We start from the raw sequence: 12455 nt of genomic DNA on the forward strand, positions 1-12455 counted from the left end.
ATTCGAAATATTTTGTCGAAAATAACCCAAGCTAGTTTCACGCGAGTGATATAACGGGGAATTGGCTATCCAAAAGTACGCAGCAATTCATTTTACATGAATTTAAATAAACCACTGCATTCGTGGAAACTTCCTCGGTGTATATTGAGCCCGGCGCGCGACGAAATACGTCGTGATTTGGCAGATTTAGTCGAATGTTAGTTTGCAATGACAGCTCAGGAATATATAGAACTATTGTCCTACTGTGTAATCATATGTTCTTACTAAAGCATCTACTGCGAGGTAATTTTTCTTCAGCGCCCCCCATATCGCCCCCTGAGCGTTTCCGCCCCTTCAAAATCCAAATCGCCCCTTGGGGGCGCTGGAGACAAGGTTAAGAACCACCGAACTAGACTGTCCCATAATGAGAGAGTACTTTTATATATATATTTTCATAAGTTAAGATAAATAAAATATTATTATCAAAACTCCGTTTCGTACATACACTGCACTGTACAAATTTACTCTAATCGCTCTTAGTCCGACCAAGAGTTTCAGGTTGTTGCTGTGTGATAAGTTATTCTTGTTATTGTAAATACAATTTGATCTTTTTGGTCCGAGACTTAAACCTTGTCTTCAAAAATTCATACTGGTCAGAAGTGTTTTATGATGCGGACAGAAGTCACAAACTCTCGAGTGTCACAAAGATTTATCGAATGGTCAATTGTCATAGAAAATTCTCATACATTTTCTGGTGGGTTTCATAACATTCAAAACCAACTAGTGCTTGCAGAGGCCGATAAAATTCCATCACAACACAACACCCCTGTGTAGTTCCATATGATGCGACAATTCCGTTACGTGGCGTCGAATGCACCTCTTATCACAGCATTAGTTGTAGCAATCTGCCAGTCCATGAGTCCAACAACAGAATTCATATATAGGCCCATGGTCGTGTAGTCGTACGTCGAACGCATCAGGAGCGATTCGCAGTCTTTGTCATATCGCGAGCATGCTGGGTATCATTGATTTTTGCATATAATTTTACCACACTGCAGACGAAATTCGATGATGCTATTAAAATTTGAGAAATTCTATACCTTTACTCAGCCTATTCAGTCGCAGTCACCCACTACTTCCACACGATTTCCAGAGTTACTGCAGTTACGGGCGCACAACCTGTCAAATCAGCACCAGGAATAATAAGACGGTTGAGGATTGCTCCTGTGATAATAATCGCCAGTACGGTGGCTTCAAATGTATGATGAAATCAGGTAATGGATCATTTCTATTGATTGGTTCATCGAAGAACGGCGATAGTATAGTCTGCACAGAATTATCACAGAAATTTCTCGCGAATATTTTAATCGATGTAGCATTGACGGCGTTATTCGATCACAGTTTAGGATTTACAGTAGGCCAGTATTTTTTACAGTAGATTTGGAAACGTGTTCTTTAATTTGATTTCATGTGATTCGAAAGACAGAATTGTTGCCACCAGACTATTTACTAGTTAAGTCCTTCAAGCTGTGCACTGTTAAAAATATTCTATGCCAAATTACTGGTCTGGTCCTGGCAGCAGTTTTACGACTCTGAGACCAGTAAATTTGAAAAATATTTTCCCGTAAATATTATTGACCGTAATTTATTTTTACAAATACTGACTGTTAAAATTTTTACGGAATACTCCCGTTACTTGATGTAACGGAAAACGGCTGTAATACCAAGTTACTGGTCTAGTCCAGTGCAGCAGTTTTACGCTGATGAGACCAGTAAATTCGAAATAACTCTCCCCGTAATATGATTTTACATATGCTGACCGTAGGAAATTTTACGGAACATTTCCGTAACCTAAGGTAACAGAAATCTGCTGTAATATCAATATACTCGTCTGGTCCCTTGCAGCAGTTTTACGTTCCTGAGACCAGTAAATTTGAATCAGGTTTATTTGGTGCGGGAACACGTAAAAAAAAGTAGGTGTGGATAATGACGGAAATCCAGTCTTTCTTGTGGAGATCATCGGTCAGCAACTGCCTGAATGAAGAGCGCTTCATCAAAACTTCAGCAGCAGTTGAAGGACTGTACTTTGGGCCATGCTCTTTTGTAGGTTCTTCTATAATCTGAACAAAGATTATGCTGTCATCAACACCGTTACAATTTGGAAACTTTGAGACGCTATAGTATGACATACTGCGACTTTTCATATTCTGGTCAATTTCTCGAATAATGATGGCCTAGGATAGCGATGTCGAACATAAGGCCAGCAGGCCGCATGCGGCCTGCGAAGCAATTCTGAGTAGTTTGAAAAACCCCTGTATTACCCAGCACATTTTCTAACAAATGTTTAGATATTATTGTAAGAAATGCTTCCCGCAAGGCCACAAATGTCAAGATCATAGACCGTAATATAATTATCCGACAGTGGTGTTATGGTTTTACTCTAGTCGTCATCAGGAACAAGTTGGTGATACTGACATCCAATTCCAAAAACTACAAAAAGTGCACACTGAGTTCATATTTTTATGAAGAAATGAGCCAAAAAGTAGTTATTCGTGAAGTGAAAAAAAACCTGTTATATGCAGGTCGCACTGCTGTATCACTTCTACTCAAAGGCCCCAGACAGACAGAGAAACCCGAATGACGATTAATAATGAGCCAAATTCTAACGTCTGGTTTACAATTAAATCACTTGTGTTCCTCAAAGCGCATACGATGAGTTAACGGCAGTTTACGATTAAAACAAAGGGAGCATACAAATATGTCAGCTTATTCCGTGGTTAGAGTCAGTGTTTAAGCGGTTGAATTCAAACGATCAATCTTTGAATTTTTGCCAAACTTCCGTTGTTTGCGAGTAAAGGTGCTGCTAGAATATATCCATATGATATGATCGTGAATGTTATGTAATATACCAAAATGTATACAGGATTGATAATAAACTATTCAAGCGAAAAGTAAGGTCGGGCGTTTTGATGCACCGTAACATTTTGGAATGGTTTGACTGATCCGGCCCGCGAGCGGTTTGAAAGTTTGAATCTGGCCAGCGACGCAAGTTGAGTTTGGCCTAGGACTTCGTACCTGAATCATCTTTTCCAGCGTGATTGCAAACTTTTCTGGCAATACTCCTTTGCATCGCACGTCCAATGTATTTCGCACGGCATCGTGCTAGAAGCGAGAGGCGAAATGATGCCTTTCTATCACATAAGCATTCGACGTCATGATTCATAATGCCATAACGCTTCCATTTTCGTGTAGTTCAATGTCAGAAAATGTAATACATTCTTATAAGCCATAGCTTCTGTTCACCATTAAACTGTAACGAAAATACATACGTCTTCAGAAACAGGACTGAGAATAACTTGCCAGATTTGAGCTCGGATACTGCAATACCTATACAATATCTGCTATCAACACCTGCAATATTCTAAAGCTAGAGTTAAGCTGTGGCTTCGAAACCCTCAATATCTTACAGCAACGCATCTTGTTATTATCCAATACGAAATCATCGCGTCGATATTAGGGCTGGGCAAAATGATTCGAGTACTCGAATCTGAATCGAGTAGTAATTTTAATGATTCGAGTCGAGTAGTAAAATACGATTTTTTCGAGTACTGAAATTATACGGTCCTCCCAACTGAAAGTTAATTTACTGACGAGAATTATAGTTTTGATACTATTTTCCACTGAGGAAGCCGTGAAACCTTGATTGGCCGTGTTTGAGCATACCAGGCACAGTTTAAAGCTACGAACGTTACTGGAAATAACACATTTCCGAAGTCATTATCATCCAACAAAATTGTTAAGAAGTGCAATGAAATCGGTATGGTCGAAAAAATACCAAAGTATCTTTAATGTGATGGATAACAGGCATTACGTTCTTTGTGGTGGCATAAAAGGTTCATATTCGGACTTCGACATAGTACATCCTGTTGTGACGTCATAATGAGTGATACTCGATTACTCGACTCGACTCGAAGCATATTACGTGATTCAGAATCGAATCACCCAGGTACTCGATTTTGCCCAGCCCTAGTCGATATAATATCTGTCTCGGAACATTCAGCCGCACGTGCTCAGGCTCAGATATGTCTGACGTCTGACGCCACTATGTCTGGAATATGTATGGCGTCACAATGTACTGTTCGCTCGAGCAGCTACGAATTCATGATCAAACAATTCACAAGGCCATTCGCAGGAAAAAGGTAAAGGACCTCTACTACTCTCGTCTCAATGGCAAAGGAGCATGGCGGCTAAACACCAGCTCCAGTGTTTCGATATAGAGTTTGCATCATACATGCGTTAAGGAGTCTACAATGGTGGCAGAACTGGTCCAACAGATAATTACACAAAATATCATACCTGCAGTAAAACTACATAACATACCAAATTCGCTTGCCATGCTACTATTGCTAGACCTTGATGTCTCAAAGGATACTATTTATAAAGCGATATAAACGATGGTATCTGCAATGCCCAAATTAGGGTTGGATTATCCGGATAACGGTTAACCGGTTAACCGATTAACCGCAGTTATTTTCACTATCTGATATCCGGATATTTTTCTGCCGGTTAACCGGATAAAAAAGAATCGTTGCTGATGCATTTTACACGTTTTAGTAAGCTTCAATAAGTCGTATTCAGTGTTGGCGCGGCCGATTAACGAGAAGCGTGTTGCCAATTAGCGAGACGCGTCTGTACACATTGCACAATGTTATGTGACGCGATCTGCTGCTGAGAAGATCGTTAAATTAGGTCATTGATTGCCGCGCGCTCGGCTATCGTCTCTGGCCTGATTTATCGCGTCTTCAACAAGCCGATAGTTCCACTGGATTGAAGAATAGCATCTGCAATAGGCCATGTGCAGTGTACACACTATTCCATCGCTGGCCTGCACAATCGCATCTTCATTGGCTTGGTGCTCACAATATTATGGTTGACCTACACAATCGCATCTGCAATAGGCCTACGAACGATATAATCGCTGGCCTAACTATCTCGGACCCAGCATGCATTGGCTCCTATCTCTCGATGGCTTGTTGACGATATGCCGTTAAGTGTATTCTAATTAGAGATTCTGAGAGTGACACCGCGATACTGAATGACATCGAATGTTCGCAAAAATGTGCGTGCGTGCAAGCGTAATTGATTTCCGCTGATGATTAATTCGAAAAAAAAGATCGAAACCCCCTGATTTTATTTCAATCCCCCTATATTTTCGACTGGCTGCGTGCCTGATCACGTGAATTAGAGCGAGGTATCATGTCGGCATCAATTCCAGTATCAGCTAGTCGTCCTTCTAGTACTCCAAACCTAAACATAAGGATGGTCAAAAGGATGTAAAGCCGTTGAAGTTTCCGGCGTACGACCTGCCAACCTTTTGACTCTCTACGAAGCGCTGCTTTCTATTCAGCCCACTTCTGTGGAAGCTGAAAAAGCATTCAATGAACGTGGACTCTTTGTTACAAAATTCCGGTCCCGGCTATAGGATCCCACAATTGATGCATCTGTGCTTTATAAAGAGGGCATTGCAGAAGCAGTGAACATTAAATTTGCGTGGTTTTTCTCGTATTCGCTCATACTGCGCTCGTAGGTAGGTACTCTACAATAACACTGTGTAATGATTTTGCGATCCGTTTTACATGCAGACCTAATGAAATCGATTGTCTCACTTAGCAGTTATTATCCGGTTAACCGGATAGATAAATTCCAAAATATCCGGATATATCCGTTATCCGGATAGTGAAAATTATTGATATCCGAACTAACCCTAGCCCAAATGTTCGGATACCATTCACCGATTAGCAATCAGCACGGCCATCGATGTCGTAATTTGGTTGATGATTGAAACATGATGTAATTACGAAAATCATATATATATATTATATATGTCCATAAGACCGTAAGCGTGTAAAATGATCGAATTGTGAGTTCAATAGCAATGTTGCAAATAATGATTATCCAGTAAATCGCTTTTACGAATGCAAAAGTAAATCCGGAATACTTATTTTCCAGTAAATTGCTTTTACAAATCCAAAAGTAAATCTGAAATACTGGTTATCCCGTAAATTGCTTCTACGAATTCAATCTGTAATTTTTTTACCCTCTAAAAACAAGTAAATTTACTTTTGACGTGCCCGTATATTAATTTAACGGGCATTTACCGTTAATATAACTGACGGGACAAATTTACCGGTATAATTTGGGTAAATCTACGAATATTTCTAAGAGTGTGGTTCCTAACCAATGTGGCTTGTAAGACACAGCTCAGTCATTGCTATCTGAATTCCCTGCCTGATCGCGTGGATAACGGACAATAGTTAAATAATGTGTGCCTGCAGAGGGTTAATAAGCGATGACGAGTGACCTCGATACCTCAGAAATAAGCTGAGTGGAAATCACTCGATAAAATCTTTTCGCTGGCGTCTGCTGCAAAAATTGTTTTCACACTTCAATTTGATACTGCGTCATATTCAGAGCGCAGTTCCCCTTCAAGTTCATTAGACTAGAAGTAGCATAGAGGAATCGATATGAAGCTATACAATGACTAGTGATTGTGAAATATCGAAAATGTAAGCTCATCGACCAGAACATCTACGAATTTTTGGTGGAATTTTTTACAAACCATGTAAGCGGTGTCTTATAAGCGTAGAAGTTGGCCGTGCTACATGTGGGCAGTTACGGAATAAAAATGAAGAAAATTGGCATGGGGTAAAGGACTATAGTAGTCGACAGACACCATGAATACCTCAAAACGAACAAACCGATATGTATATACACTATACAGGGTCAATTAAGTACCATAAAGTTCCACCGGAATGATTTTCACCTCATGCCCATTATGAAAATATGTTGAATACACTTATTTCTCACGGATGACTGTTTGTACAGTGTACACTCACAGAGTGCCCCATAACTAGAGTTGTTCAAATTTTTTTTTCGGGATTTTGGGGATTCACTAATTGAATTGTTAGGTTGCCTAAAACGCTGGAAACCAAATTTGGCTCAATTCCAACCACTAGAGGCCGACGCAGAGCCAATTGAAATTGTTGAATTTATTACAAAAATAATTTATTTCAAATTTTACGTCAACCCCATGAACTTGTTGAGTTATCGATGCAAATCCAAGCAGTAAAAGCGAAGTTATTTAAGTTTTTCATTTATAATAGTGCACTGAACGCTCTCTCATTCGAAGTTTCACGCTGGTGACGTCATATTTTGTGGTACGATTGTTGATATATATATATATAGAGAGAGAGAGATATGATATTCTTTTTCGCCTGCACCATCGAGATGCTTTGACGACGGAGTTGCGATACGGCCCCATGAGGTCATCTAGTCTGCGCCCCCGGTTTTTTTTCTCCTCCATGCTATCCGTGATTGCTGAGCGCCTAGCAGGATAGCTGCGGATACCAATTTTCGAGTCTTTGGTATGACCCGGCCGGGGATCGAACCCATCACGACCTACCGCTCGAGAAGCCGGACGCATAACCATTACACTATCTCGCTCGGTATATATATATATATACAATGTTCTTTCTTATTCTCTACTAGTTGCTGACGATTACTCCTGACGAGTGTCAGCCGAAAATATTCGGGTTTCATTTCAATATGAATATACTATACAATTGTATACTGAAGTTCTGTACCTCCAAGAAACTATATTAATAATTCTGGGATTACCCACCGTCAATTCTAAATTTTAAATCCTAAACTTTCAAAAGCAATAATGTCGCTTTTACCATTCGGAAGTAAGCAAAAAATGTTATGCATCGTTCTTTTCGGCAACTAAACAACTCCATGGGGTTAACAGTAAAATTTGAAAAAAAATTCTAAATCAAGTCAAAAATTTCAATTGGCTCCGCGTCGGCTTGTACTGGTTGGAATTAAGCCAAATTTGGTGTTCAGCGTTTTTAGGCAACCTAGCAATTCAATCAGTGGATCGCCGTAATCTGGAAAAAAGTTGTTGTTTTTTTACAACCCTACCATGCAGCCATCAGTGGTGGCCAAAGTAGTCTGCATTGTTACTTAAGTAGCAGTGGCGATTCCCAATATATGCCAAAGTATGAGTAGAAAATGAAAGGTCTGGAAGGTACTCTAGTAACTAGTTTCAAAATGTCGATTTGGTGGAAGTGTCCCATACCTTAGGTGGTAAATGGGGGTGTAGTAGCCTACTTCCGAAATTGCGAGAAGAATCATCGCGAAACACATAACTAATGACAAGGGTAAGTTTTTGTAACTTTTGCAACTTTTTACAGCTTCCGGGAACTTCCTAAATACTCAGAATTTATCTAGTATGATGTTTTAAGCAGCTGTTTAAAGGAATCTTATATTGAAATTTTTTCTATTTTTCCATGTTACTTGGTGCTGCAATTTTATCAAGTATTGCGCAAAATGTGAACGAGTGATTTAATAAATGCTGTAACACTATTTTATGTGTTCCTCTTTTTGATTTGCTCAACAAAGAGGTGTGTGTTTGATTAGCTGCAACCCGATTGTGTCCATGATGCAATGGCGTGCAAGTTAGAAGCTCAAAAACCCCAGCTAAGCATGACAGTGCGTGCATGGACGATCTGTAAATAGATCGCTTGATTGATTCATTGTGGTTTAAATTTTAGGTCGTTCCCCCTTTGACGGACGCCCAAGCGAGACCTCTAAAAATTACATTATAACTGTGTCACTTTTTCATAGGCTATTGATTTTGTTAAAGCCGCCAACATTGAGTTTTGCTGCAATGTCTTGGGTCAAGTCTTCAGACCTAGGGGGTTTGAGTGTGTTATTTGACTTGATTATTGGATTATCGCTTTGCTGTTTGACTTTTTGCGGAAAGTTATTGCCGCGTTGTTGTTATTTTCTTGCTGGGTACCGGCAAAATATCCAATTTTGGCTGTCTCGCCAGGTTATTTGTGAAAAGGAAAAGTACCAAATTTGGCAGCTCTGCAGGAACTGACAGCTAAGTGCTGTTATGTATGTTTCAAACCTGAAAAATATGAAAATGTATGCGCGATCGATTGAATAGCGAAGAAAAAACGGAACAAACAGGCTCCCTGCTAATCTTAAACTGTTGGGTTATACAACGACACCCTTATAATTCTAAAAAACTTATACCGCTACTTTTGTTAAAATCAAGTGCAACTTTCTCACGATTATAGTGCAACAAAAACTAGCCTTACTACAAATAGATAAAGTTTCGAAAAACCTATGTAGTATGGGCCATTTGTCAGTTGCCACCATACTTTCATTCACGAAAGTGATGCAAACCAATCTAAAGTGGAAGTAGTGTGAGTAAGTAGTGACGATAGAAAAAACTCCTTGACTACTTCCGACACATAGGAATACTCAGTTACTGACAATATCCGGTGGGTGTCCGAAAAGGCAAGACACGCAAGCCAGCCTATAAAGCAGGCCTTGAAATTTAAAATTTAAATTTGTTTTTCATGAACAAGATCTTCTCAACGAATGTGAAGATGCTCATATTTGCAACGGACATGGGGGCTGTTATGATCAGATATACGGGTACCGCTGTGATTGTCAAAGCTATGCATCGGGGAAGAATTGTGAGCTGTATGATGAATGCCGCAGCGGTGACCACGTCAGTTTGGTTTCATATGAGGTATCGTGTACGTCTATATAATGTGTTTTCCTTTCAGATATGTTCAATTAACGGCGGCACCTGTGTGGACTTAGCTGACGGTTACAAGTGCATAAATTGTCCACCAGATCAGCACGGAGACAAATGTCAGTACAAGGAAGGTAATGTCTCAGACCGACGTTAATTGATAAATATTATATTGAAACTTGAGTTATAGCCTGCACACTGTGCACAGTGCACACCTAGATATAGTATTCTTTATACGACTTATCGTGATTCGAATACATTACGACTTTTAAATGAAATTGAATCTCGATGAATTGAAATACTTTGTGGCCCACTTCTAAAAATTATTCTCGAAATATGGGAAACATCTGTATTTTTGACGTAATAACTTCATGCAACCAGAGTTTGGGATGACAAGTGGCATAATATTATGACTCTGGGTATGTTTAATTCATTATGTACCTGTTATTTCGTTCTATAACCAAATTTTTATCCCCGTCACATGTCTATTCACTGCTGGTCATGATTAGGTTACAGCAAACGAAATGCTGGGCTGAATGAAACGAAGGAAACTAAAATACCGGCCCAAGTGGTTCGCGAGACGAAAAAGGTTCAGTGTAAAAAAATCATGGATTCTAACATGGAAATGACATGAGTCGCTCCATCTCATGTTAATTCCATGTAATCGCGGACATGGTTTTTAAAACTCATGTTCAGACAGGACAAGGCCTTCACATGTTTATGGGAATCTGACAGACAACCTAAATATTAGTATTCTTGAATCATACACCTCTATATATATGTAGCAGATATCTATATTTATAGAGCTTCCGATAAGCGGCACGACGTCAGTCGTGATGGACTTCATAACGGTCACAACCTGATTCTGAATCGTTATATTGAAACCGTATGTAAAGCAGATTATGTGTACATTGATTGAGGTGAAAGGTCAATTCGAATCATTATTAAGACAAGGATTGATGCATATATCATGCTAGGCAGAAAGTGGGTGTCAACAAGTTGGCGTGGACATGGTCAGTGTTTGGGACCATGATTAAAACCAGGTTTACTTTTTACAGTGTTGGGAACCATTGTCGTACTGAATCATTTTGGGGTCGTCATATTTTCGAACATCACATTCAAATTGATAATATTGAGTTTCAAAGAACCACTCTGTCTCCTGGGTATTCTACATTCATGACTTAAGCAAGTTTTGTGTGTGGATTTAGCAATGAAGCGAAGCGTCACGCAGCCTCATATGATCGATTTTACAACAAACTTTTTACATTGGTTTGTGTTCACACGAACCGAAACCGTTCAGGGTTTCGCACCGCCCCATTTATTTAACTGATGAAGTCAATATCTATTCGTTAGATCCTTGCAAAGTCACCTGCGGACAAACTACGATGACTGTTCAATGTGATATGAGATTTTTGAACGAGAAATTGCGAATAATCCCCATATACTTGAACTCGAAGTCAGGGTTCTGCCGTCTACAAGGAACAGATCGCTACTACGGTTATAATCGTCATCAAATGACTTGGAAAAAGAATTTCCATTACACCTCTTGTGGGACGCAGACTGAGGTACATTTTTTCGCAGTTCTCATTTATATATACTCGTCGTTGAATACCAATAAAGACTACTTTGACCATACCTGGTCATAATTACCAGAAGACCTTTACGAAGGTAGCACATGAGCTTCATCATAGCTTTTATTTGTCAGCGATACATTAGGTCGTAGAGTGATTGCTATAACATATATAGAGTAATTCACTAATGATTAGCATATCACATATTCCAGGTTCAATGAGCACACTGTAGGCTACCAGATACAACAAAAAGAATGATATTCCTAGCGCCCTGAATATGTGGATCTTATTGGGCATAACTCGAATTACCTCATAATTTTTTATCTTACTTGATACCAATAAGTTTATGAAATGAGTTTGGAATAAATGACACAATCCTATAATTTCCTAAATACAGCGGAATCGATAAAATGACAAATGGATGAAAAAGCCCACTATTAGTCCAATATCCGTTTGTAAAGTAGCATATTGCAACTGGCTCGTGCTCAAAATAGCGAGCGTAAAAAAATCACAGATATCTAAGAATTATGTGGCCAAATCAGTAACATGAGTTCAGAGGTGGTCAAAGTAGTCAAGAAAGCTACAAAAGTAGAATTATAAGTGGCGACGAAACAATCTACTCAAGTACGAGTAGTAGAAGTACTTCTTCCATAAGCAACCTAACACTACTTGAAGTAGAAGTAGAATTGACTGACTTTAAATCTACTCATGTATGTAAGTAGTTTTGAAAACAGTCTTACTTCGTTCGCATGGACTGTCAAAAGCTGCAAATTGAGCTATGTGGAAGGTGCAGAGAGCTTGCTTCGTATTGATGCATCCGAAGAGATATCAATTTTCGACAGAATAGGGATGCAAATTATAGTATTGATATAAAAATGAGACACTAATCCTTCGTTTACTAGAAGACCTCGTTTTAGAGAATATCATGGCATCGCGCCCTACTCCATATTATAAGGCCCCAAGTTTAGGCGAAGAGCACTACGGAGAAGTTGTATCGGATACGGTTTCAACACTTTGCGCGATTAGTATACGTTATAATAACAAATATTGTGGATCGTAAAATTTATGTTTATTGTAGCTTTACTTTCGGAAAATAGAGGCATCACTACACTTGCTTTTATGCTTCAACATGTATATTCTGCAGACATTAGGACTGAAAGTGAAAGTAATTATAACTCAAAGCATGATACTCGGAATTGAAAGTGAAAAACAAATACCACTTCTAAAAAGCGGAAAATATATTTCATGTCTTTTGTCCATAAAGCTTCAAAAGTGATCTGCTAAAACAGGTG

The 12455-nt window shown here is 39.2% G+C and overlaps 2 protein-coding genes across 4 annotated transcripts in view; both read left to right on the forward strand.

Annotated features, from left to right (window-relative positions):
• The window catches only part of LOC145457684 (uncharacterized), a 126472-nt gene that overhangs the window by 50836 nt on the left and 63181 nt on the right, over positions 1 to 12455 (forward strand). The gene's annotated exons all lie outside the window — the stretch shown is intronic.
• The window catches only part of LOC145457695 (uncharacterized), a 33240-nt gene that overhangs the window by 8188 nt on the left and 12597 nt on the right, over positions 1 to 12455 (forward strand). For all 3 annotated transcript variants that reach the window (XM_080335964.1, XM_080335963.1, XM_080335965.1), the window contains exons 8-11: positions 1133 to 1253; positions 9420 to 9565; positions 9624 to 9726; positions 10946 to 11157. In XM_080335964.1, the coding sequence (XP_080192090.1) occupies positions 1133 to 1253; positions 9420 to 9565; positions 9624 to 9726; positions 10946 to 11157 (582 nt within the window). The remainder of the gene's footprint in view (positions 1 to 1132; positions 1254 to 9419; positions 9566 to 9623; positions 9727 to 10945; positions 11158 to 12455) is intronic.

This window comes from Botryllus schlosseri, chromosome 15 (assembly GCF_051294905.1).
Source record: "Botryllus schlosseri isolate E-star chromosome 15, Bs_hap1, whole genome shotgun sequence".
Lineage (NCBI taxonomy): Eukaryota > Metazoa > Chordata > Ascidiacea > Stolidobranchia > Styelidae > Botryllus > Botryllus schlosseri.